Below are 27940 nucleotides of genomic sequence, written 5' to 3'. Positions count from 1 at the left end.
TCCAGAGTCTGCTCCCAGAGCCTTTATCTCACATATATTATGTACCCTCTTTAATTCAGCCATAGGCAGCAAGTTACCTCCAGAGGTATAGTCCAGATGCGTCCAAATCTGGATCAGCACAATACTTTTAATTGTTCTCTGATTTCCTGCATTTTGTTTCTTACTCATGGTATTGATTCAGCAATACAGAGCAAGGTCTTTCATCACTCTGTGTTCTTCAAGCTAATGGCTATTTGCCCACCTTATTGGCACAAGTGAGGTGGTGAGATGGAGGAGGGGGAGGGCAGAAAGTATAGAAATCTGAGGAATTTATTGAAATTACGTTCAAGATTTGATCTTTACTCTGATCCTGCTATTGGGCAATCGTGGCCATTTCACAGATGCCTCATTCCCAAAGCTACCTGGTCAGGAGAGACAGCTGAAAGGTTGGCGTCCAGATGAGAGGGGATGGAATTTGAATCAAAAAGCGAGTGAGAAAAGAAGTGAAATGTTGGCTGTGGTCCTTCTGAAAGTAAATCTCTGAAATTCATTGCTCTCTTGAAAATTGTGTCTTGTTTTTAAAGTGCATTTTCCCCCCTTAAATTTTAAGGTGGAAGGAGATACAGTCACCTTCTCCTTTGAAATGAGAAGTGGCCGTGAACACAACACTCCCGATAAAGCTATGTGGGGCTTTGCTTGCACAGTTCGCGCTCAGGTACTTGAATCTAACCACTGCTGTGGGCATAGTGTACTTTTTCCTGTGTGCCTTGGTTACGTACATCATATTTGCCTTGGAAACAAGGCAAAATATGAGCTGCTGTTTCATCCATTTCTTCCATTTCGCAGCAGTAGACCACTAATAGAAGTAGTAGTTGTATGGACTAAAACTAGCTGGGACCTAAAATCAGTACAGCACCACAGAAAGAATCCCTTGCTAGGGGCTCCGTCTTCAAAGCCTGGAGAGGTGGTCTGCCTCCAGCATCTTTCCAGAGGGCGAGGAAGACTCGAACACCTGGTAGAAGTGAGCCCTTGGATTCTGGGTTTTAAGAGTAGTAGAATCGGATTATTTTTATTCTGTTCCCAAAGGCTCTTCTTGCTAGTCTAGATCTGTCTCTGCTTAATTACTCATGTTACTCATGTTAGATTATAGGTTTAATCTACTCCTTTTAACAGTACCAGTTACCTTCCTCCCAGGAATCTATTTAAATAAATTAAATCTATTTAAATAAATTAAAACGTATTTTCAGACTTGGCGGTTGCTTAAGTTTAACCAAGCCAAGGATCTCTGGAGTGGGATTATCTGCTAGAATGTAAGCTCCATGAGGGCAGGCCTCTTTGTTTTGTTCTCTGCTTTATCTCAGGCACCTAGAACAATGGCTGGTACACAGTAGGCACTCAATAAATATTTATTGAATGAATTCAGTGTAATCATTGACAGCATCTTCGTTCAAGCACAGAATGGAGGTGACAAAATGAAATAGTGATTTATACCTGGATAGGTACAGCAGAGAGGAAGCTATCCAAAAAATCTTGCATGTGATTTATGCTGTTTCTAATATGGAGTCTTACTGACTCTTCTCTCTCCAGAATTGTGTTGAGACTTCACTCTGTGGTCATTCCAGTGCCGCCGTCTATCTACTCATGGTGTTGGGTGCTGTCTCTGTGTCCCATAGCAATGATACTTGATACTGCTCCATGAGCCCCTGTGGTTGGGGACAGTGCAGTGTGCTGCAGTGCAGGTGAAGCGCTCCTCCATGTAACTGACCAGTCTGGTTTGCCCTGTCTGCATTGTAGGAGTCTTCAGAGGATGTGTCGGGAGGCTTACCTTTTCTGGTAGACCTGGCTTTAGGTCTGTCTGTGTTAGCTTGTTCTATGTTAAGAATCCTATACAATGGACCAGAAATTACCAAAGAAGAAGAAGCCTGTCAGGAGCTGCTGCGGTCCAAACTTTTACAAAGGTAAGAAAAGGCTCAAATTGGACTAGTTTTGCTCGCAAAGGAAGAAGGACTTTATGTGGAAAACTACTTTTAGTACATTTCCCAGCTGATTGTGCCTACTGCCTGCCAATCCCATGGGTATCGCTGTGTCTAAGAAATAAGATGAAGATTACATCAGAGTGGCTTGTGACCCTTACTTTACTAAGTTTGAAATTACACCCTTGAACTGTGTAAGCTTTTCTCCAACCCAAGTACTGTATACTTAAATTAAAGGATCCCCCAAAGAATGGGAAGATGGACAATAAAGCAAACATAGCAAAGTGTTCCTTCTGGAATCTTGGCTGTGGGTATATGAGTGTTAACTGTGTAATTCTTCCAACTTTTCTGTATATTTTAAAGTTTTCATAATAAAATGTTGGGGAGGAGGTAGAGTCCCAAAGATGGGGTTTCATATAATGCTCATTTTTCTTCAGCCTCTGGAGGAGGTTTGATGAATAAATACTTAATACATAATGTGATCCTTCAAATGTTGAATATCGATATATCTGCAAACTTCAAGTAGCTTTCCAGATAGAAGAGGAAGTGAAGAATCTCTTCTTCTTTATGTTCAGGTGCCAGTGGCAGGTGGAGGCCAATGGTGTGATCTCCCCTGCCCTTACTCCAAGCCCGTCTCCACTGCCTCTGACCATTGAGGAAGACAGAGAATTCACTTACCCCTCTGACGTCCTCGTGCCTCCTGTTGGAAACTACTTTGACCTGCCCCGGATCAGGCTGCCTCCAGGAATCATGATAAAGCTCAGGGAAATTTCTGGGCGTGCCAGACCTCAATTTAGACCAAGTATAAAGTATGTTGCTATACAGCACTTTATTTTCCCAATGAAAAAATGTTTAAACAAGCGAAGGGGGTGTGTTTCTTCTTGTAGTCTAGCAGATGAACCTTTCATTTTACATGTACTTGATGAATGTTAACCAGGTGCTCTGGAGAGTACCCCCAGGTGGTGTTCCAGGTCGGTGGGTTAAAAGCGTGGGCTCAGCAACGTTAGTATTGCCTGAGAACTTGTCAGTTCTTGGGCCCCATTTCACACCTGCTGAATCAGAACCTCTGAGGATGGGGCCCAGTAGTAATCTATGTCTTGACAGGTTTTCCATATGATTCTGATGCATGCTAACATTTGACAAATTCTAGGTTTTTCTCAGGTGGTTTGACCTTCTACTTGAAGGTAGTCATCAACTTTGGTTTCCATAGGGTCTAGAGACATTTCTTTATTTTCAAGGCCTGGAGAGATGGTAATCTTTAATCTAGAATGTGAGGTCTTGCAGTTACCAATGTCTTTGTGGTATTCTAGCTTAAAGTTAAGTCTGTTTTGCAGGCCTCTGCTCTGCCTTCTGAGGCAAGATTGGTCATTTCAGAGAGAAGAATTTGAAGAATAGATGAAATTTAACATGAAAAAGTACAAAAGCACCGTTGTTTTCAGCCCAACATCCATACGCCCAAAATACTACCAGCCATAATACTGCATAAAATTAATTGGCAGATATATCGTGCCAAAGATCTTTTATTAACCTCAGACCTATTCCAGCTCTAATATAACACCAGCTCAAAATATACAAATCATAGAAAATGAAGTCTGTTTAATTTTGATTTTCAGCTTCATCGGCCAGTGTCAGTTTTATCAGGTTAAATATATCAAATTATTGCCAACTTGTAATAAAGAAAGTGTGGTGAATATTTAACATACTTAAATCAAAGCGTACACTCTTCCATCTATAAAATACAGTATTGGTAAGTTGAGAACTTACCAATTCTAGTCATAGAGCTGACTGGTTTCCCTTGTGATCGCAGAGAAGTAATCCAGCCAGACGTGATGGAGGAAATGGTGGTATCATGTGTCATTAAGCACTTGAACTTGGTTGATGCACTGCAGTCCCTAATAAATTTCCAGTATCAAGAAGAACATGCTGAGGAATATGATTTATTGTGTAAAATCATGGGAGAGACATTTAAGAAACTCAATGCCATGGAGAGACAGCTGCAGGTAAGTGAAAGTTAAAACATTTAGATGTCTCTTACAACTGTGGGAGATGACTTCTTTCCTAGAAATTTAATGAAGTTTAAAAAGTGATCTGAATTTTAAAAAGATTATTGCAACTAAAATTTCTGAATTTACAGATTGCATTTGTTTTTATTTTGCATCTAGTTTCACGTTGTTTTATATTTTAATGTGTCAGAGTGTTGCAGAATTGGAACAGAAATGGCAAAGTGAGGTTGATGATGCCACACAGGGGAAACTGGAGAACAACATGCCTTTCTTCTATGATTACCATTTTAATGAGGTGAGCAAGCTGTATGACTCATCACTGGGGCATTGCTATTTGTAGTACAATGGTATATACTGTGTGCGTAGAGATAACATGATTTTTAAAATGTTGCATACCTTGAAACATACCCATTGTTTAAAAAGGGTTAAATAAGGTTGATTAGATTAGCATGTCAATGATACAAAGAATAAGTTACTCCTTATTTAATTAATAGTTTTATAAAGCAGTTATCATCATTATCAAATTCTGCTTTCAAGCCTTTAAAAAAAAAATAAAAGAGTTATAAGCACTGAAGAAATCCCCAGAAAGTAGTCATTGCCATTTTTAATCATTAAAATATCAAATAGTAACTTACAAATGTGCTTCTGGTGTAGAAATATGGACCAAAGGTGGGTTTTTTCCCTGAAATTTTCTGTTCCTTTTAACACGTACAGTAAAACTCAGTTTTTGCAGATTCTGCATATGATCTTTTCTTGATTTTTCCTTCTTTAGAACAAAATGAAAGAACTAGAACTTTTGTGTTCAATGAAGGAAGTCTCCTTTGATGGAAATGATCTTGAAAACATGGTCCTATCTCTGAGGTTAGTGATGTTAGTAACTGTGTAAAGCTAATTTATCACTTTGATGCTCAAAACAAAAATCTCATCTCTTAACAGATATTTTAAAAAATATTGTGCATTCAACTAAATATTTTAGAGTTGGAACTTATTTGGTATTTGGAAACTTTGATTTTAGCCTTCAGAAGTTAGCATATAGGCACTTGAAACTGGGCAAAAGGAACTAAAACTGGCCACAGTTCATAGCACGGCTCTCCTCGGATGGGGAAGGGGGAAGGCGAGCAATATTTATCAGATTACTTTTGCTTAGGTTCCCCTCTATCTTCTCATATCCTTTGTAATGAAACACTTTAGTTTTGGTAAACCAGAGGACAACTAAATGCACATCAGTCTTTCTTTATAGGGAGAAGTTCCTACAAGAAGTGAATTCTCTTATTCAGAAACCCTCGCACCCACTGGCTAAAACGAAGACGTTAGTGAAGAGTCTAATGAACCGAGCTGAGCTGTTGCTGCACGTCACCATTGCGGCCCAGTCCGGCCTCACAAGAAGCATCTCAGGGACCCCTGCAGAAACACCGGGTACTGCTGACAGCCAGCCCTGAAAGGCTGTCTGCGCTAGTCTGTTCATAAAACATACATCAGCTGCTTTAAAAAAAAAGAAAAAGAAAAGAAAATCACTCTTGTGTACTCACAGAAAGGAAGAAAAGGAAATTTCAACTTTTTAATTTTGCCTTTTACTTTTTCCAGCCAAGAAGTACTTTTCATTGAATTCATGTGGTGTTTTGTGAGTCATCTGAGCATCAGGGGTGCCTCGTCATTTGCCTTGTTTAGTTTTGAGGGGAAGCATCTAAGGAGCCCAATAACATGTATTTTTATAATCCCAGTGCCCCTCATTTTTAGATTATGGATTGCCATTTTCATAGTAACATATAATTAGTCAACGTTGTGAATCCTGGAATGCATCATATTTTTCTCTTTACTTGAAGCTGAGTTTGCATTTCCTCTTTAGTAATTATGTGGAACCTTCTAGCATGAATTTCCACTATTAATTTTTTTCCTAGTCACATTCTTTTTTAAATTAATTTATTTTATTTATTTATTTGTGGCTGTGTTGGGTCTTCGTTGCTGCGCGTGGGCTTTCTCTAGTTGCGGCGAGCAAGGGCTACTCTTCATTGTGGTGTGCGGGCTTCTCATTGTGGTGGCTTCTCTTGTTGCGGAGCACGGGCTCTAGGCATGCAGGCTTCAGTAGTTGTGGCTCACGGGCTCTGGAGTGCAGGCTCAGTAGTTGTGGCGCATGGGCTTAGTTGCTCCGTGGCATGTGGGATCTTCCTGGACCAGGACTCAAACCCGTGTCCCCTGCATTGGCAGGCAGATTCTTAACCACTGCGCCACCAGGGAAGCCCTCCTGGTCACATTTTAATTGCTAGCTTGAAAACGCATTTCTCAGGGAAATCAACGAGTCTTCTTGCTTAAGCCAGATCCACACACTGGGCAGAGCCCATAATAGCAAGTGTTAATTCTTACCCTGAGAGAAGAAGTCATAAACATGTTCTTTTCTTCTTTTTTTTTTTTTAATTTATTTAATTTATTTTTATTTTTGGCTACGTTGGGTCTTCATTGCGGTGCGCGGGCTTCTCATTGCAGTGGCTTCTCTTATTGCGGAGCACGGCGCATGGGCTTCAGTAGTTGTGGCGCACGGGCTTAGTTGCTCCGCGGCATGTGGGATCTGCCTGGGCCAGGGCTCGAGCCTGTGTCCTCTGCATTGGCAGGTGGATTCTTAACCACTGCGCCACGAGGGAAGCCCATAAACATGTTCTTAAATGAAAGACTCCATGTTGTCTAGACCCATTGCCCGATGGACACTGTGGAGCAAGTGAACTTGTTTTCATCCCATCTGATTGCCCAGGGCTCCTCTCACTAGGGAGAGAAGTCTAGGATGACTCCCAGGTTTCTGACCCCAGTAATAGGGTTCCCCTGCAGCAGGGGAAGCATGCCAGGTGTGCAGTATGAACACATGCTAAGATGGTCAGCTACACCATGTCCCTGGTCACATTAGCCCGTGTTCATTAAAGGTCCCATGAAAGACTTACCCACTCAGTAAGCCTGGTGGTGCTTTCTAAGAGGCTTTTGGCATTAGAGATGATGAACCAGTAGTTTCCTAAGAGATAATGTCTTCAAAAATTATAATTTTTTTAGATTGAAGCTATCTAACCATTTTTAAGACAGATTCAAAATGACCTCAACTTTCTTAACATCTTTTTTTCTTTACCTGTCTTCACATGCAGTTTTGTCTGCTTCCATTAAAGTGTTCCTTTACAAAACAACTATTTCCTTGATAGGAGTGTATATCTTATAGGAAGGGCTGGTCAGATTCTAGCTAAAGTGTGATATTTACTCACATCAACTATGATCAAAGCAGAGGTATCACCAAATGGCAATAAGTCAGCTAAATAAAGCCAACATTAAAGGGGGAACAAAGGCCATCTCTAAAAAAAAAAAAAAGGATCTGGATTTATTTGAATTAAGATTTTTTTGCTTCCAGAAATTACTTTCTCTGTCCTCTCTTGCTTTTTGGAATGCTTAATATTAAAGTTAACACTGATGGTTTACGAAATTAAATGAATTTTTCAGCCTTTCTTTGGAAACCCAATTTGATAAAAGGAGTTTAGTTTTTCAAGATAAAGTAATTTTTAACCTTGATATTCGAGGTTTTAAACCTCAGTATTCAAGGTTTTAAAAAATTGGCCTAGGGAATTCCCTGGCAGTCCAGTGGTTAGGACTCTGCACTTTCACTGCTGAAGGCCTGGGTTCAGTCCCTGGTTGGAGAACTAAGATCCCACAAGCTGTGCGGCACGGTGCCCCCCGCCCTCCCCCCAAAAAAATTGGCCTAAAAATCATCTGTGTGCTGTGCTAGCTGGTTTGGTGGCTGAACTGGAAAGCAAAGATACTCTTAGACAGTTCGGTGGTTGCTTGTTACTTTTCGCTGTTGCTGCCATCCTTACAAATAGGATAGCAGATATGTCAACGTTCTTCTTCCTCTCTGTTCCAGCTTGTAAATCAGCCTCTGAAACAAAGGTGATATCTCATGCTGTGCGGCAGCCTGTTTTTCTTCGCAGCATGTCGGCTCCTTCTGACCTGGAAATGATTGGTAACGAAGATTTGGAATTTACTAGAGCAAATCAGAGGTAAATAGCTAATGGCCAAGGTCGGATTCCCACCTGCGGCTGAGCGCTGTCATCGCAACACACTCCCTGAGCGGCTTTCTTGTTTGGCTGTAGGCGGCGCCACGTGACCAGCCACCGCAGCAGCTCCTTCACGCTCCTGCAGTCATTGGCCATCGAGGACAGCAGGGATAAGCCCACCTACAGCGTCCTGCTGGGGCAGCTGTTTGCTTTCATCGGCACCAACCCTGACCAAGCTGTACGTCACGTTTTGCCGACCACAGGTGGATAGCACGAGGGGTCGTGTGACAGCAGGAGTCAGGTGTACTTCCTTTTCATGCGTTTCAGGTGTCCAGCAGCAGCTTTCTTTTGGCTGCGCAGACAAGGTGGCGGCGGGGAAACACTCGCAAGCAGGCGCTGGTGCACATGCGGGAATTGCTGACGGCTGCCGTGCGAGTCGGGGGAGTGACACATCTTGTGGGTCCGGTGACAATGGTCCTTCAGGGAGGACCCAGGTCAGTTGTTTCTGTTAGTTTATACTGTCCTGTCTGGAATGGGCAAAAGCCATTCCAGAGATTACTCTTGGAGCAAGATCTTAGATTTTAATGTTTTCCCATAAAATAATATACTTTAACAAAACTGGTACAGGATTTAATTTTTAAAATTCAGCACATATAACAGAAAGTAAAAGTCTCCTTCCCTTCCCTTCCTAAATTCCACTCTGTTCATTAAGAGCTTGTTGTATCAACTATGCATACGTAATAGCTATTTCATTCTCTTTGTATGCTTAAGTGTGTATGTGTATGATTTTTTTAAAACTCAATTCAGATTATATTACACAGGCCTTACTGTAATCAGTTGTTTTCCTCAATATATCTTGGATGTCTGTGTCTTTTCATGTTAATATTTATAGATCTGCATTATAGCTTTTAAGAATTTCATGGACCTCAGTTGTATAGATGGTTATATTTTATTTAACTCATCCACTACTGATGGACACATAGGTTCATTTATTTATTTATTTTGTGGTACGCGGGCCTCTCACGTTGTGGCCTCTCCCGTTGCGGAGCACAGGCTCCGGACGCATAGGCTCAGCAGCCATGGTTCACCGGCCCAGCCGCTCCGCGGCATGTGGGATCCTCCCAGACCGGGGCATGAACCCGTGTCCCCTGCACCAGCAGGTGGACTCTCAACCACTGCCCCACCAGGGAAGCCCTAGGTTCATTTATTGTTTCTTTCTCTCTTTCACTTTCCCTCTCCTTCCTTTCTTCCACCCTTCCTTTCTTCCTTCTTTCTGTTTTGGTTTCCTTTTGCATTAACAATAGTGCTGCAGTCAACAACCTTATATCCTTATATTTTTGGTGCTTATTTTTACTAGATCAAATTTCTTTTTTTTTTTTGAATTAATTTATTTATTTTTGGCTGCGTTGGGTCTTCATTGCTGCACACAGGCTTTCTCTAGTTTCCTGGAGCGGGGGCTGCTCTTTGCTGTGGAAGAAACAAAATTTTAGTTCTTGCTCACATCCATTGCAGGTCTGTCTTGGCTCATGGTACTCACAGAGAGCTCAGGACAGAGGAGGAGACCACCATCTCGAAAGCTTTCAGGGCCCTTGTCAGAGCTCTGGCTCGTTGGCCAGACTAGTCACATGCCCACCCAACCGCAGCGGTGCCCAGAGGCGTAGTGAGTAACACTAGTGACTGCCACAGCTTACTTCCAGAGTAGTTTCTCTGTAACACTGGCAGCATTATTCCTTTTTCCCTCATTACATTTCCCTCATGACATTATTAATGCCATGTGTCAGACATCTAAAAAAAAAAATGCAGAAAATCCCAAAGTATAAAATAAAAATGACCTGTAAATCTAGCATCTTAAAATAAAACCTATTAATGTTTTAGTGTATTTGTTCAGTCTTTAGTCTAACCGTAGTGATCTCCTATAATGTTTTTAGTGCTCGGATAGCACTGCATCATATCCCTGGACCTTTTTTAAGCCAATTTCCTATTTTTAAACCTTAGTTTTTATTTATTTTTACTATTATAAACAATATTATGTTGTATATCTTTGTAGATAAGTCCGATAGTTCCAGTTTTCAGCTAACATTAATTGCCATAGAATCTATCCCAGGTTGTGTTTTTACATTGGGAAAGTCTTATTTCCCAACAGGATTCTCACATTCTGCTCATAATCAGAGTACGAACTTGCAAAGGACGCTTCGCTAATCTATTTGTGTCTTGGTTTTCTCACTAGTGCAATTGCATTTACAGTATTCAGTGCTGCATGGAATGTCGTAGCCATGCCTCAAATGAATGGTTTCATTATTAAATAAGTTTGGGAAATGTTGGGTGCCATTCTCTTGCTCCTAGAGATATGAAAGACTTTAACCTTAAAAGATTCTGAGTAGTCCTGCAGTGAGGAACCCAGCTTACCTTTACTTAACGTGGGATTTCCCAGACTTTTCTCTTTTTTTTGGCTGTGTTGGGTCTTCGTTGCTGCACACGGGCTTTCTGTAGTTGTGGCGGGCGGAGGCTACTCTTCATTGCGGTGCGCGGGCTTCTCATTGCGGTGTCTTCTCTTGTTGTGGAGCATGGGCTCTAGGCGGATGGGCTTCAGAAGTTGTGGCACACAGGCTCTAGAGCGCACGCTCAGTAGTTGTGGCGCACGGGCTTAGCTGCTCCGTGGCATGTGGGATCTTCCTGGGCCAGGGGTCGAACCCCTGTCCCCTGCATTGGCAGGCAGATGCTTAACCACTGCGCCACCAGCGAAGCCCTCCCAGACTTTTCTTGAGTGTGGGCGTTGTCTTTGAGGCACACTTAGAAATCCTGCCCAGCAGCCTTCTGTGATCCTGCAGTTTGGGAAACACTGATCTCCAAGATTCCTTCAGTTCTGGATTCATCTAGACACTCTTGGGTTTCTCAGAAGAACTCTCTTGCTCTTGTGTTCACTATCGCCGTTCTTGACATGGTTGAGGAAGTCTGAGCTTTGGTTCTGTTCCCTAGAATTGAAGAACTAACCTGTGGTGGGATGGTCGAGCAGGTCCAGGAAGCCTTCGGCGAGACCATGACTTCTGTTGTCTCTTTGTGCGCCCGTTACCCTATCGCTTGTGCGAATAGCATCGGACTCTTATGTACTATACCTTACACCAGGTAAGCAAGGAAATGCTTTTTATTGTTAGTAAGGTACACCACAATGTAGTTGATTAAACAGAAATATTTTTTAATTAAAAAATTGGATTTTTTGGTTTTGATTATCCAGTGACACTATCACTCTGATTAAATGAGCTTGTCTCCTGACAGACACTTAAAGTTACTATGTAAATTCCTTATTGTTGAGTTCCTGCATGATCAAGCGTGGATCCCCATTAGGGAATTATATTACAGTGTCAAAATGGAGAAGTTTGAAGGAAAGAAATAGGTCCCTAGGAAATTACTTATATACTGAGCAAAATTTTTTGCCTTTGCACATTTATTTCCTCTCTTAGTTACTTGATTAATAGTTTGAAAATGTCAAGAATTCATGAAGTCATTCTTTGAATCCCCTTATGATAAAGTATGTAGTTTTTTTCTATTATGGTAACCTTGTGTTGATTCCATCGATTTTTACTTTGCTGTTGTATACGAACTAACCAGAACTTGACGTTCATTATTTATGAAGGAAAATACTCATTCTAAAAAATTTCTATGTTGAGTTATACATTGGTATCCTAAGTTGTGGACAAGAAACTATACTGACATGTTTTATGACCCTTTGATAGCCTGAATCTTAAGTGAGAAGTTCCTAAGGGCTAATCAGTTATATTTCTTTCATTCAACCCTTTCTGCCTGGCCCAGGAGTGAAGAGAAGTGCCTGGTGCGCAGTGGCCTTGTTCAGCTCATGGATCGACTGTGCAGCTTGAGCAGTCAGACTGAGTCCAGCTCCAGTGAGAAACAAACCAAGAAGCAGAAGGTGGCCACCATGGCCTGGGCAGCCTTCCAGGTGCTTGCCAACCGCTGTGTTGAATGGGAAAAAGAAGAAGGTGAGAAGCAGGATTCCTTTCTAGAGCTCATTGATTTCTTCTATTGATGTGTTTATGTATTAAGTATTTGTGCTGGATGGGGGAAAGAAAAGCTATATTAAATTACATAAGTAGATTGGTTGAATCAATTATGTTATCATGGGAGCCTCTTCATCGGCATGGTTCTATGAAAATTTACTACTCTATGACAGTAAAGAGTATCCTAACCTGGAGGACATTATGCTAAGTAAAATAAGCCAGACACAGAAAGACAAATACTGCAGCCATCTCACTTATATGTGGAATCTAAAAAAGCCAAACTCATAGAAACAGTAGAACAGTGGTTGCCATGGTTAGGGGGCGGGGGAAATGGGGAGATGTTGTTCAAAGGGACAAACTTTCAGTTATAAGATGAATAAGTTCTGGAGATCTAATGTACAGCATTGTGATTAGAATTAATAATACTTTATATATACTTGAAAGTTGCTGAGAGAATTAATCTTGTGTTCTTATCCCCTCCCACACACACAGAAAGGTAACTATGGGAGGTGATGGATGTATTCACTAACTTGATTGTGGTAATCATTTCACAATGCATATGCATATTAAATCATCACGTTGTACACCTTTTAAAAAATTCACGTTCTACAATCTGAATATATACAATTTTTATTTGCTAATCATACCTCAGTAAAGCTGCGGGGGTGGGGAGGAATGATAACCATCTGAAAGGAGTACAGTAACCCCAGGAAATTGAAGACATCTTTCATTTCCTTTCTGTCAACACTGCTAACGGTGTCCGAATAAATATTTTTATGCAATGATTTTCCAGTTGCACTTTTGAGGTGCTATTTTCAGATTATATTTTCAGTCACCAATCCAATTTAAAAAGTAAACTTGAAGGATAACTTCTCCATAGTATCCCAGGTATATAGCTTGTTTATTTATTCATTCACTCTGTGTCTTATTGTCCTGAGAGCCAGGCATAAGATGAATAAGGCATCGTTCCTCACCTTAAAAAATATGGTCCAATTAAAAATAAAGATGCTGTGATGATCCATGTAAAAAAAAAAATATATATATATATATATATATATATGGTCCAGTGGGGGAAATAGACCAATGAACAAATAATTACCGGGCAATCAATGCCATGATCAAGGTGCACACAAAGTGCTATGGGAGCATAGAGGTCCCTACAGACCAGCTGTGCTAGGGATCAGGCAAAGCTCCCCAAAGAAGGTGACATGTGAGTTCTTCTTGAAGGATAAAGAAGACTTCTAGGTAGAATGAACAGTAAATGGCAAGTAATTTTTGTGGCCTTTACGAGAGATGTTTGGGGAAGGCTCTGGAACTACAATGAAAATAGAAAGACCCCAAAATGTCTTTTATTGTGTTTGAGAAGAGGTAGGGTGTGAGTTAAACATCAAGACGTTTTCCAAAACAGAAACAGACTCGCAGATATAGAGGGCAAGCTAGTGGTTACCAGTGGGAAGAGGGGCGGGGAGGGGCACTATAGGGGTAGGGGACTAAGCAGTACAAACTATTGTGTAAAAAATAAGCTACGAGGGTATATTGTACAACATAGGGAATATAGCCAATATTATATAATAACTATGAATGGAGTACAACCTTTAAAAATTACGAGTCACTGTGTTATACACCTGTAACTTATATTGTACATAAACTGTACCTCACTAAAAAAAAAAAAAAATCAAGATATTTTCATCACAGTAAAATGGTGATTCTTGCCTGTCAATCAAAGTATGTTTCTGGGTTTTGTGTGGATGAATTATATTCAGTTTTAATTAAAAGGAATGTCTTTCCCCAACACTGAATCATTTCTCAAGTTACTGTTACCTTGTTCATGTTCAGTTGTTATCTAATGAGGAGACACTAATTGGATGGCTAATGAAATACTGAGCAGGTTAAAGGAAAATTGGGCGAAGGGAGGGCTTTAATGCAGGCTCACCACACCTGCAGACTCGCCATGCCTTCCTGGAGCTTTCACTGTGCTTCTCCTTTCTTGCACTCTGAAGGCGGCTCCACAGACGCTGTGCACTCAGGTCTGGCCCGTCAGGTGTCCAGCCTTCTCACTAACCACCTCGCCCGAGCGACAGAGAGCTGTGGCAACCAGGCTGCCGGGAATGATGCCCTCCAGGACGTCCTGAGTCTTCTCAATGACCTCTCGAGGTAAGGAAGGCCCAGCTGGGGCTTCCCTGGTGGCGCAGTGGTTGAGAGTCCGCCTGCCGATGCAGAGGACACGGATTTGTGCCCTGGTCCAGGAAGATCCCACATGCCGCAGAGCGGCTAGGCCCGTGAGCCATGGCCGCTGAGCCTGCGCGTCCGGAGCCTGTGCTCCGCAACAGGAGAGACCACAACAGTGAGAGGCCCGTGTACCGCAAAAAAAAAAAAAAAAAAGGAAGGCCTGGCTGGAGCTGTGGGAGGAGGTGGCTTTTCCTCTGAGTGATTTGGCTTCCTTTGCGGGTGGTTGTCTTTAGAAACATCTTACTAGGCCATCCTGATATGCTCCTGCATCAAGAAAAATAGCAGAGGATGAAGTCATTGAAAAATAGCATTTAGTTCCAAAATAAGAAAATTATTTAGGTGAATATCTACATCATAAAATAACATATTATCATTTGCTTCAATACTTGACTGGCAACAGCTGCTAGCCTTTTGAGTCAATACAATTGCATTCAGTAACCAAACATCTTTACCTTCATTATAGCAAGATTAAAGGATAATCAGCCAGGACCTGTAATTAATTCGCCTTCTCATGCTGTGTCTTTAAAAGAAGATACTCTGTGGAGGTTTAATCATGTGTGAGCTGTGAGGCCCACAAAAGCTTGTCCACATAAGGCTGCTTATTCTTTGGTTTCTGCTGAAATGTAACAGGTTCAGCTGTGGCAGATCCCAGACTCTTGAGGCCAGTACAACACTGTATGATCTCTGGTCTTGAAGCACTTCTTAAAGAGGAATAAAAGACTAAACTAAAAGCCTCCTAGCTTGGGTTTCTAAGTCTTGGTGTTCTGTGAATCGTGCTGAACTATAGGATCTCAATTAAATAAACATCAAGTATCAGAAAATATTCAAAAATCTTTTAAAGTATTATTGGTCAATTATGAGCTTTCATCGGATGTTTACAAAAACCCTTAATTCTCCTTCATAAAAACGTATTGCCAAATCTGTGTCTTCCTCATTAAATATGAAGTCATCAGTTTGTTCAACCTCATCTAGGGAACTACTGCTTCTGAATTTCTGTAGATAACATTCTCAGCATTGTGGACCTTTTCTTCCTCCTTTTGCAGGAGTCACATAGGTAAAGCCATCCTGAGCCAGCCAGCTTGTGTGTCCAAACTCCTCTCCCTGCTGCTTGACCAACGCCCGTCCCCAAAGCTGGTTCTTATCATTCTTCAGCTGTGCCGGGCGGCACTCCCGCTGATGAGCGTAGAAGACTGTGGGAATGTGGAGCTCCCACCCTGGAGCTATTCTGTCCCCTCCCTAAACAGCGAGCAAGAGGATCCCAGCGACCCAGCGTCCAAGATCGCCTCGTTGCTCTTAGCAAAGTTAGCAGATTACGTGGTCCCAGGTGAGTAGCCTCCTGGACGGAAGACTGGCACTGAGGCGCTCACTTCCTGTGGACGGTCAGACCGAGCTTTCCCTTGTCCACAACTGCAGCTGTGCTTCCTGTGATAAAAGGGAGAGAGAGCGGAGAAGGGACGAACGGGAGAGAGGGAGGAAGAGAGATTCCAAAGCCAGTGCTTTCCTTATACAGGGGAGCCGCACAAACAACTTCGCAATTTTTTTGTTTGCTTAAAGGATGTCAGACAGTCCTTTCTCCAACCGCTTCCGAACCTGACACCACGTTGACAAAAATCAGCCCCAAGAGTTCCTTAAAAGGAGATAAAGACCCTGGAGAAGAGAGTGAAGCAGTGGATGGCAAGCTCTCTATCTTTATCCACAAGCGGGAAGACCAGTCATCCCATGAAGTTCTCCAACCATTACTAAGGTGATGATTGTAATAGCTATATGCCATCAAGCACTAGCCATGTCGCAGGCACTGTGCTGAGTAAGCCCCTTACAGGTATCAACTGTCTCAGCCCTCTTAACACCCCTAAGAGGTAATCAATGTTACTATCATCCCTGTCATTACATATGGAGAAACTGAGGCAGAGCTGAAATATAAATGCAGGTCCCTCTGATGCAGAACCCAAAGGTACTGTCTCTCCAGACCCAACAGAGTGAAAATCCTGTTGAGAATGTATCATTTGTGTCCTACGAGGAGTCTATAGTGTGACCTGGGCTTTGAGAAGGAATAATGCAGCTTGGTTTTCAGTTATTGGCATCCTTCAGCCATCAGTAAATTTAGGGATACCATTGACTGTGAGGTGAAGAAATAAGAAACTTTTTTATAGCTTTATTTAATCGAAGGATGAATGGTATGATTGCTCAACAAGGAAGTAAAAATATATAATTACTGTCCAAAGTTTACAAATCTACAGGGCCCTGTCAGTGGAATCCAGGACAACGAGAAGATCCCACAGAGCACAAGGGAATTTAGGAGAGGTGTTTATGTCTCAGATGGAAGAGTCCTCTTTTCAAATAAATGATTGAATGATGGTGTCATCCTCATAATTGGATCCCTTGTCTGCCATCATGGCAGCCGAAAGCACTACTAAGCGTGGTCAGGGCAAGTCAGCACATAGATGAAGAAACTTCCAAGGAACATTCCTGGGCACTGTGAAACGTCATAGTACAAATTTGGTGAAAGATTTTTTTGAGAGCCAGGTTTAGGAGGCAGGGGGAGCTGAATTATTAGAAAGGAAGATCCAGTCATTCACACCAAGGCAGCAATCCAGGCTGTTCTTAAAATCCCCTCACTTTGGGATTTAGATCACTCACTGAGGCCTCCCCCATCTGTGACCATGCCTGTAAACTCATTGCCTCTCTCTGCCTTCCCATTTTAGTAGCTCAGAAGGACGGCCCTTCCGACTTGGTACTGGTGCCAACATGGAGAAAGTCGTGAAAATGGACCGAGACATGACAAAGGTAACCCCAATATGAAGGAACCCGCTCCGCCAAGACCCACAGTCGAAGAACATATGCCAGGCTTCAGGTTTTCAGGAGAAATTTTTTTTTTTAATTTCAAGTTACCACAGGGTGAGAAATTGAAGACAGTGGCTTAACTGAGGCCATTTTCAAGAGAACTAGTCAAAATCAGTGTATCATTAACGTTAAAATGTAGAAGAGAACTCTTGGTTTTGACCTAGAAATTTTCTTAGCTCTGTTAAGAAAGTTCTACAGCCTAAAAATACTTTAAAAGTGATCAAAAAAAAAAAAAAAAGTGACCATAGGGTGAAAGGTTAAAAGAGTAATAATAATAGATAATAAGAAATAAAGACAAAAAAGCCCGTGAAAATATAAAAATTATGCTCAGGTTCACAGATTACACGATAAATAATTAAAGGGAGGTAATAAAACAATAGTAGTGTATCATCTTTACCTGTCGCACTGATAATGTTAAGATCGATGGTACCCATTATTGCCAAGGTGAGGGTAAATAGGCATTTTCAAGTATCCAGAGACAAGCCTGTCCTTGGCAGTTCTGTTTGTAAAAAACAAAATAGAATCTGTGTACCCATAAATAGGGGATTTGTTAAAGAAATTATTACATTCATATAATGAAATACTGTACAACTATAAAAATAATCAGGTAGGTCTAAATATATAGACATGGATATTCATGATATTTTATGGTATCAGGTTCATATCAGTGATCACAATTCATGATGTTTTGATAACTGATAAAAAAGAAATCAAAACTGCGTAGCGTGGCCTATGATTATGTATGTCAGAATCTGCATGGAAAAAATTCTAGAGGACTAACAGTGATCTCTGACTGGATGAGGACAAAGGATGTTTGTGGAGATTTAACTTTCTACATATAATATTTTAATATATGAATTTATAAAAATGAGCCTGGATTAGGGGAAACAGATTTTTTAAAGTATAGTGCTGAGAAGAGCAAAAAGAATATGAATGTCTTCAATCTGATCCCCAGGGTGGCTGCTGTGAGGTGATTACAGAAGAGGCGGCAGCTGCTCTGCGAAAAGCAACCAAGTGGGCACAGTCAGGCCTCATCGTCAGCGTTGGGCCACCCGTGGAATCGCTCAACCCAGAGACTGTGAGTGGACTGTCCACAGGGGACAAGAAGAAAACCGCCCAAACTTCCATTTGCCGAGAGAGGAACTCTGAACTTGCCAGGTAAAACCTTTCACAGGGTGGAAGCTGTCTGCACTCTTCTCAGACTTCCTTTGTAAAGGATTTGTTTTGAGGGTTTTAATTTTATATCCTCCCCTTGACCTGCTGGAAATGAGGACTGAGGGCTTAAAATACCCATCCGTTGTAGTAGTTGTTCTCAAAGTCAAGTCAGAAAGTGATGACCATCCAGGTGGATCCGAGGTTGTGAGGGACAAATAGGGAGGCCCTCCGAGCTGAGTGGACATCTGTGGCTGGAGGATTGTTTTTTTTTTGAGAAAGGCCACCACCAGGAACACCAGCTATAGTTTTTTTGAGTAGCGGAAATAGTAAACTGTCCTTGCTGCCTTTACTTCATCCAAACGATACTTGTCACCATCCCAACTGTACACAGAAGCTTCTTTCTAGTTGGAGGAAAGATAAATGTGTGTTGCCCCTGGGAAGTTTGTGTGAGGTTCTGTGCTTGCCAGCCAGAGGCAGATGTAGTGTAGGTCCTTTCCTTGATCACAATGGTTTATACAGTTAAAGGTTTGAGGTCCATTGTTTCCAAGGCTTCTTCAGTTACCAGAAAGAATGGGAGTCACTGAAACGCACTTTTTCCAGTATTTATAACTAGAAAATGTTTGCATCTGGTGCCAAGCCTGAAGCCACTCATCTGCCTTATTCACCATCACTGGGCACTGACACTTTTCCCTGTTGACACTTGCAGGACCGACCCTGTCCGACCTTTCATCAGTGGGCATGTGGCAAACAGCATGGCCGCAGAAGTGATCGCCTTGCTTCACAGCTTGCTGATGGCGCCTGAGTCAAATGCTGCTCAGATATGGACCACGACAGCAGAGAAGGCTAGTACGCTGTTGCTGCTTAAAACAGGAAGCAAGACAGAAGTTAATGTTCTGTTCTAGCAAAGGACATTCTAACAAAGAGAGAGTTCCCAAACTGGCCAGATATACTTGTTAACTGTATTTCCCCTGAAATTTGCTTTGATTCAGTAGCTTCAACTCTGTTAACCCACATCCCCTTTCACTGCCAGTTCTGATTTCATGGAAGGCAGGCTAGTGTTCTCAGGAAAAGAATGGCACTCCTTGTTTCTCCTTCTTGCTTGTATTCGATTGGTACTAACATGAGGAAATCGTGCGGCCTTGCTTTATTGGATTTGTTAAGTGTACTTACTAAGTCCCAAGGAGGCCTCTGTGTGGTTTACACTCCCTGAGTGCTCTGTCAGTAATTCATCTTTACAAACAATATTTCAGTTTCCTGAAAACTAGGGTTTGGTAATCAATTTCCCTTTTCCCAGTCATTCGTGATATGAACACCTTATAACGTGTCCTAAAGGTACTTGGGTGTTGAGATGTAGGTAGTATGCTGTTATGGTTTTCCTGCAAATAAATTTTTGCTTTAGTTTAGGGGTTTTATTAACAGTGTTTGATTCTCCCATATTTTGAGGTTGTGTATTTCCAGTTCTGTCCAATCACGTAAGGCAGATGTGCCAAGAATGTCAGTGGTCATACCTGATAATTATTTCACCCCTCTCATATCCAGAGTTCCTTTAGCACATGGGACCCAGGCACTGTTGTAGACACTGCATCATGCTTAGTATCAAAACAACCAGAGCTTTATCTCCCACTGCATGGGCTGCTTCTTACACTTAGGTTCTGTCTCGTGCGCTGATGTACATTCCACAATTGGGGAAATATGCAGAAAGCATTCTGGAAAATGGCAGCAGTAGTGGCAGAAAACTCGCCAAACTTCAGAGAATCGCCCGCCAGGCTGTCGCTGCACTGTGTGCACTTGGAGGCTTCAAAGAGACAATCAAGATAGGGTCTGAGGTTCAGGTAACCAGCCACCATTTTCCCAAGTCATCGCTTTCCCCTGTATATAAGTCCATTGATTAATTGCTCATTTGTAAGACAAGTATCATCCACCCAGTTGGACAAAAATCCTTGTTCCTTTAAGCTAAGAAACTCGTGGCTTCTAATCCACACTATGCTGCCGATTAGTCAGATATTAGTACAATACCGTGTAATGTTAACTACAATACTTGTGTCCTGTGGTGGTGGTAATATTGGCAGTATTTTAGAATTGAAAGTGTGAATTTGTATCATATTGTGATCACCTCGATGTAAGGTTTTAGGACCTATTATTTTAACTCATGTTCAGGGCTTGGTATCTGCATTATAAGAAACTATTACTGTAATGCCGGTAATGACAGCTGTAAGTTTCCTCTTCCCACTTGTCACATCAGATAATTGCTCACACCATCAGAGCTGGTAGGTAGTGCTAATCCCTCTGTGTCTCTAGGTTTTAGGTAGAGGAATATCAGGAAGCGTCGGAGTAGTGGCTTCTATCAATGAACAGGAAGGTATAGCTACAGTCAAATTCCCACCCATAGACTGTAGAAAGACGTCGCAAGCATCAGACACACTGACTATTCCATTATCTAGACTTTGTGTTCCAAGATCAGAGGTAAGGTGATTTTTAAATGCATCTTAAAATGTTACTGCAGATGGTAACCGTACTGTAATGAGTAATATGCACATACACAGTACAGAAGCACAGATACTTGGTTTTCTTAAATTTTGCTTGTGACGTGTATTTACCTATTGGGCATAATCATTTAATAGTAACATTTGTGTGGAAATTTTTACCTGGATGACAAAATTCATTTCTTTGGTTTGGAATATTCCACAGTGTATTGTATGTTTAATTGTTTGGGTCTAGCTTGCAATTCTGTATGGTGATTTGATTCTTTTTAACTGAAATTTTGAGAATTAACTCCAGATGATAATAACACCCTCATTTCTTATAAACTAACTACTTGAATTTAACTTTTTGCCATGCCCCTCCCCCCACCGCCATCAGGCATTGCCTCTTCATAAACTGTCCATTACTGAGAAGGTAGTACAGGCAGTCCAGTCCATGTTGCTTCCTCAGGAGGGAAGTCTCTCTATTCATACCTCACTTCCTGCAACAGGAGATGGGTCAGCTCCTGTGATGGCAGTCGTTCGGCTCCTGGCTGAAATAAGAACAAGGTGAGCACCCTACAAAGATCCCCTAATGTGCTGAGGTGGTGCAGGCACAGAGACAGGGGTCCTCCATGGGCCCCTCTGCACCAGGCTTAGTGGGTCCGCAGCGTGAACTTCATGCCAAACTGAGTAACAGAAACTATCCTCTTGTGCTATGTTTACTACAGTTTTTGTTGCATTCCCCTGTTTCTGCGCTTTGAAATAAAGTTTAGCTGTTTCCCTAAGAAAGTAAATAAACAAAATATGATTGATATATAGAGCACATACATAAGGCTCCACTGATTTGCTTTGGTTAAAGAACTTTGTCCTGTCACAGGAATTCTTCTGCAGCTTTGCCTTTTTTAAAGTGGTTCGGACCACGTTAGTACCTATCTGGTCCATCTGCTTTCCAGACTGCTGAGGAGAAAATTAGGGAATGCTCGCAAGTACTGGAGTTGGAAAGAAAATACATTTATTTACAATGAAACAACAGCAAGTTTCTTTTGACAATGAAACTTGTCAGAAAGTTCTAATATGTGTTTTGAGTTAGGTGAGAGAGATCAGCATACAGATTTCCCAAGCGTTTGGACCTCTCTTGTTCCCAGAACATTAATATTGCCCATGGAGCGCCGGTTAGGAAGAGCTGTTAAGAGATGGTGCTGATTTCTCACCTGGCACTTGGTGACTTCATTTAGGGAGGTGGCAGCCATTTTTCCCTTTTCCAATTGTCCACGCAGTGTCAGCAGTTACTATGCGGGGGAAAAGAGAAGTTATATACTTCCCAGCCAGTCCAGCTCATAAAAAAAGCAAGAGGAATGGGGAGTTTGAACCTTGTTTAAATTAGAGGATAAAATTGATTGAAATGTTTTTCACAGTTGACTTTTTAGAGAATGACCATTGATGACTTTGAAATATTGTAAATCTTTTAACATTAAGAGCATGCCTGGTCATGGCCCAGCTTTTAGAAGACAGCTTATTTTGTGAAGAATTCATACAGCAGTGTCCAGCAGCTGTTGAAGTTCTCAACCTAGTAGCCCAGGAATGCAGTGCTGGTAAGTACCTGTTACTTTCCTTTCTACCCTATTGTCTTAAGTTTTGTCAGCACATTTATAATTTGATAATGGAATGTTAACTGTTTTCATGTACACATCCAACAGCTGAACTCTAAACACAACACTTACCACAATTTACTTTCATTTCAGATCTAGAAATGTAAATAAAAACCTTCAGTATATGCCAACTAGGAAATCAGCATTTTTCAATTTAACTTTAGGACCACTATGTCAGAGTGTTTTCTTTTCCCCATTCATATTAATCAGTTGCCTTTATTTCTCAATTAGAATTATGTATGAGCTGTCCTTAGAGCTGCAGATACTTTCTGACTATTGTCATTGGCCACATTTGAATTCAGAATCAAGAATTTGCACTAACATCCATCTTTGTGTGTGTGTGTTTATGGAAAAGTTCAAACAAATACAAGAATAGAGAGACTTTTTTAGTATAATGAACCCTCACGTTTCCATCATCTAGTTTCAACAGTTTTCAACTCATAGCCAATCCTGTTTCATCTACGCTGCACCCTCCTGGATTATTTTTAATCAGATTTTTAGATATTCCTTTATTTTATCCATAAATAATTTAGTATGTGTGTCAAAAATAAGGACTCTTAAAATAACTACAATGTCAGTATCACATCTAAAAAATTTACAGTAATTCTTTAATATTATTAAATATCTAGTCAGTGTTCAACTTCCTAATGTTCTCATAAAGTAATACTTGTTTTTACATTTGTTTATTTGAATCAGGATCCAAATAAAGTTCATCTGTTATAATTCATTGCTGTCTTTTAAATCTCTTTTTTAAAAAATTCCCCTCAGTATCTTTTCTTCCCTTGCAACTTATTTGTTGAAGAGTTTCCCACAGTCTGGATTTTGCTGATTATATCCTGTGGTGTCATTTAATGTGTCCTTTGGTCCTCAAATTTCCTGTAAATTGATAGTTGGCCTGGGTGTTTTTTAAGTGAAAATTTACCCTTTATCCCCAAGGACATAGTAGGACTGTAAATGTAATTGTTCACAATTAGATTAGCATTTCTCCAATGCTCTATTACTAGCATTTTCATAAACTGTAAGGAAGAAGTGGATATCCTTCCCTTCCCTAATGGTTTTAGTTTTATCCTTTTTTTTTTTTTTTTTGGTCATTTCTGTTATCTATATTATTTACTGTCTCTCATGCTGTTTGCTTTTTTTCAGTAACTCTCTAATCTCTTTTCTGTCCTTAAATTTTTATCCTTTTTCATGTGGCAGTGATTTCTGTTGGTTTGTTTTCACTTTTTGTCTTCATTCTATATCTGTTTTACTTCTCAAATCTCCTTCCCTTAATAAGCATGGTTCTCTGGAGCCAACAACTGTTAAAAAAAACCTCAGAGAGGGACTTCCCTGGTGGCGCAATGGTTAAGACACCATGCTCCAATGCAGGGGGCCTGGGTTCGATCCCTGGTCAGGGAACTAGATCCCACATGCATGCCACAACTAAGAGTTGTCCTGCCACAACTGAAGAGCCAGTGAGCTCTGAGGAGCACATGTGCCACAACTAAGGAGGCTGCCTGCCACAACTAAGGCCTGGTGCAACCAAATAAATAAATAAATAAAATATTAAAAAAAAAAACCTCAGAGAGACCCCAAGAAAAGGGAAAAAGAACAAAAGAAAAGGAGCTTGCTTTCTTGGGTGAACTTACTTATGCTAAATACTTGCTTATAATTTACTTTTGTACTTACGGTATGTAGTTCCCTGCCTCTGCTTTCAATATTCTTGGCTTAGATTGCATCCTAAGACTTACTTGACTCATTTTAGCAAGCATATAACTTGCTGAATGAATCACTTACTATTCTATAGGACTCTTTCTGGGTATCTTTTATATATTTTATGGAATAAAGGGGTCTTACTCTGTGAAATTAACTTTGGTACTTAATGTACAAGCCAGGAATCGTAATAATTTAGAGCAAATGGTTTTAATAATAACCCACTAACCCATTTTTTTCTGTGGAAAAGAACCCTGTGGTAAGAAGGAGTTGGAAAGAAACATGGGGGAAGTTCTTACTAATTTTTACAAAAGAGAAGACTATGAGCTTATACATTAGCGATTTATATTCTAAAATACTGTCCTATGTCAAGTGCAACAGTCCTTAATAACTCACTTATTAGATTATCAGAAAGAACTCTGAGGTTAAATGTAGATATCCAAGTTTGCTGATTCCTGAGTCATTTACCTGTATTTAAACAAAAACAAAAACAGGGCTTCACTGGTAGCGCAGTGGTTAAGAATCCGCCTGCCAAGGCAGGGGACATGAGTTCAAGCCCTGGTCCAGGAAGATCCCACATGCCGCGGAGCGACTAAGCCCGTGTGCCACAACTACTGAGCCTGCGCCCTAGAGCCCGTGAGCCACAACTACTGGGCCCGTGTGCCACAACTACTGAAGTCCATGCACCTAGAGCCCATGCTCCACAGCAAGAGAAGCCACCGCAATGAGAAGCCCGCACACCGCAACGAAGAGTAGCCCCCGCTCGCTGCAACTAGAGAAAGCTTGTGTGCAGCAACGAAGACCCAATGTAGCAAAAAAAAAAACAAAAAAAAACCCATATCTGAATTACTTTTCAACACAGTAGTGGATTCTTTTTTTTTTCTTTTTAATTAATTTATTTGTTTTTATTTTTGTCTGTGTTGGGTCTTCATTGCTGCATGTGGGCTTTCTCTAGCTGGGGTGAGCGGGGGCTACTCTTCGTTGCGGTACGCGGGCTTCTCATTGTGGTGGCTTCTCTTGTTGTGGAGCATGGACTCCAGGCATGCGGGCTTCAGTAGTTGTGGCTCACCAGCTCTAGAGCACAGGCTCAGTAGCTGTGGCACATGGGCTTAGTTGCTCCACAGCATGCAGGATCTTCCCAGACCAGGGCTTGAACCCATGTCCCCTGCACTGGCAGACAGATTCTTAACCACTCCGCCACCAGGGAAGCCCCAGTAGTGGATTCTTATAGCCTGCTAGGGAGTCAGAGCCTGTGCTCAGAAGAAATACTGTTTAATAAATTAGATCCAAAGTGGTGGGTAGAGGAGAAAGAGTTCTTCGATTATTTATTTATTTATTTATTTATTTAATTTTATTTTTTTGGCTGCGTTGGGTCTTTGTTGCTGCGCACGGGCTTTCTCTAGTTGCCGCGAGTGGGGGCTACTCTTCATTGCAGTACACAGCCTTCTCATTGCAGTGGCTTCTCTTGTTGTGGAGCACAAGCTCTAGGCACGCAGGCTTCAGTAGTTGTGGCACACAGGCCCAGTAGTTGTGGCTCGCGGGCTCTAGAGCGCCGGCTCAGTAGTTGTGGTGCATGCGCTTAGTTGCTCCACAGCATGTGTGATCTTCCCAGACCAGGGCTCAAACTTGTGTCCCCTGCCTTGGCAGGTGGATTGTTAACCACTTCACCACCAGGAAAGTCCCTGATTTTTATTTTTTAATGTATCAAGATTTTTAAATTTCATATATGAAAGTGTCATAAAATGTATATGTGATAATATATTGATTCTCTAAAATGAAAAAATTTTCAATGAGTTTCTTTTATTATTTTACTTCATCTGGGATGAATTAAGCCACGGACTTGGCCACTGTAATGTTAACTCACTCATAGCTAAATTTTATAGCTTCTCTAACCCAAAGAAAAGAGTACCTAATTCCATTTGGTCTAGGAAGATAGCACTACAGAGCTTTTTCTCATAAAGAAATATACCTGGGGACTTCCCTGGTGGTCCAGTGTCTAAGACTCTGGGCTCCCAATGCAGGTCCGGGTTCGACCCCTGGTCAGGGAACTAGATCCCACATGCCGCAACTAAAGATCCCACAGCTGTAATGAAGATCCTGCACGCGGCAACGAAGATCCCGCATGCCGCAACTAAGACCCGACGCAGCCAAATAAATAAATAAATACTAAAAAAAAAGGAAAAAGAAAGAAAGAAAGAAATATTCCTGGGGAGTTAACTGGATCCCTTGGTTGAAACAGCATAGGAAATAGATTGTGAAACTGAAGAAGAGACATATAGAAACCGAAAAAGTTCTCAACTTTTTTTTTATACTCTTACAAATAGCAGAATCTCTCAGATTTCCTTTTCTCCCTCCTTCCTAAATGTACACATTCCCTGAGCCAGAGGTTCTCACACTTGGAAAGTTTGTAAGAATCTCTGGGAGGCACGTTTAAAATGCTTTCCAAGCTCCACCAAAAAGTTAGAAGTCAAGGGTGGGCCTGGGCAGTGTGATGCAAGTGGCCCTCACAGCTCACTTGAAGAAACTGCTCTAAGTTTTGCGTTGACCCACCTTCTTTGCTTTATCTGCCCTTCCTTGTGCTTTCATGGCTTCTGCTGTGGGCAGTCCTTCTCTTGAGGTGCAGGCCTGGTAGCTATTTTTCATAGAAGGAACCCCCCGCAAGCCCCAGCCTCATGAATATACCACATTTAAAACCAAAGTCATCATTTACTCTGGAATCCACTCTCCTTTCCGAATTCCCTATTCTTGGTTATACTCGGGCTATTGTTGACCCTCAGACACTGAGTCCTTCCACATCCAATCAGTTGCCATATCTGATTCTTCCTTTGAAATGCTCCTGAAATTTATCTCTTTTCTGTTCATCTCCACTACCAGCTCTTTAAGTCGGGTACTTTTTATCTCATGTTTAGGCATATGCATTATTCTCCAAACTTTTCCTTCTCGCACTTTGTATTTTCCCATTGTCATCACAGTTACCTTCCTGAAGCCCTGATTTGAGTGGCTGCTTGTCAGGTGCATAGAGCTGTCACTGAGAGGCTGGCTTTCCTAAGTGCAGTTACTACTGTTAAGTTATCATTTATAGATTGGAATGAATTTACAGCCGGGTCTGGCACTTACTTGTTACTATGGCGAAAGTACAATACAATCAGCCTTTTCTTTCTTGAATTTGTAGCTTAGGAGCTTTTTATTCTCATACTAGATGCTATAAAAATCTCCTCTTATGTTAAGCCTACTTCATGGCAGACATGCCTCAACTCTGCCAAACAGCCCCCACTCCCTTCCTTCTTCCTAAGAATTGCTTTTCCCTTATTATTTGGTCTGATTCCACCTATCTGCATTGAAGTATCTCCATAACACTTGTTACTGGTTGCTTATAAGGACACTGCTGCAGATGTTATTCACTGTATCCTCCAGCATTCTGTGTATCAGGTCTCTCAGAATAACTTTTAAGTCATTTTAACAAAAATAATTGGAAAATGTTTATTAAAAATAATTGGGCTCTTTATGAGTAGCCAGTTTTACATTTATGTAATGGACTCCACGAGTCTATAACTAAATAGTTTCCCCCTCTTTGGTTTGTCTGTTGGCAAGCACAGATCTAGACTTGTGTCCCTGACTCCCAGGTGTAAATAAAGAACACTAGACACGTACCTCATGGCCTGGCCTCACTCCTGGCTCCACTTTGACTATTTTATCTTTGATCACTCTCTAATCCATATCATTGGATTATATTAGGTGTCTTAAGTGTCTGTAGGTACTAGGTATGTCAATAAATCTTTCTTGCTACTATCCTAAACATATTCTGTGGTTTACTTTTATTAGAGTACATCTTATTCTTCCTAAGACATCTTTTTAAGTTGAAATATAATTTGCATACCACACAATTTACCATTTTAAAGCGTACGATTCAGTGGGTTTTTACATTGGG

At 41.3% G+C, this 27940-nt stretch overlaps 1 protein-coding gene across 5 annotated transcripts in view; it reads left to right on the top strand.

Moving 5' to 3' along the window:
• Positions 1–27940, top strand: part of HECTD4 (HECT domain E3 ubiquitin protein ligase 4) — a 193891-nt gene that overhangs the window by 99687 nt on the left and 66264 nt on the right. For all 5 annotated transcript variants that reach the window (XM_067700637.1, XM_067700635.1, XM_067700636.1 and 2 more), the window contains exons 23-44: positions 590–694; positions 1774–1937; positions 2528–2761; positions 3760–3952; positions 4146–4250; positions 4728–4816; positions 5196–5371; positions 7842–7977; positions 8071–8212; positions 8302–8468; positions 10951–11097; positions 11782–11966; positions 13985–14138; positions 15257–15537; positions 15768–15957; positions 16916–16997; positions 18010–18212; positions 18916–19051; positions 19859–20041; positions 20508–20672; positions 21069–21238; positions 22148–22263. In XM_067700637.1, coding sequence (XP_067556738.1) covers positions 590–694; positions 1774–1937; positions 2528–2761; positions 3760–3952; positions 4146–4250; positions 4728–4816; positions 5196–5371; positions 7842–7977; positions 8071–8212; positions 8302–8468; positions 10951–11097; positions 11782–11966; positions 13985–14138; positions 15257–15537; positions 15768–15957; positions 16916–16997; positions 18010–18212; positions 18916–19051; positions 19859–20041; positions 20508–20672; positions 21069–21238; positions 22148–22263 — 3523 coding nt within the window. The remainder of the gene's footprint in view (positions 1–589; positions 695–1773; positions 1938–2527; positions 2762–3759; positions 3953–4145; positions 4251–4727; positions 4817–5195; positions 5372–7841; positions 7978–8070; positions 8213–8301; positions 8469–10950; positions 11098–11781; positions 11967–13984; positions 14139–15256; positions 15538–15767; positions 15958–16915; positions 16998–18009; positions 18213–18915; positions 19052–19858; positions 20042–20507; positions 20673–21068; positions 21239–22147; positions 22264–27940) is intronic.

This window comes from Pseudorca crassidens, chromosome 12 (genome assembly GCF_039906515.1).
Source record: "Pseudorca crassidens isolate mPseCra1 chromosome 12, mPseCra1.hap1, whole genome shotgun sequence".
NCBI lineage: Eukaryota > Metazoa > Chordata > Mammalia > Artiodactyla > Delphinidae > Pseudorca > Pseudorca crassidens.
This window is presented reverse-complemented; position numbering and strand designations above follow the sequence as displayed.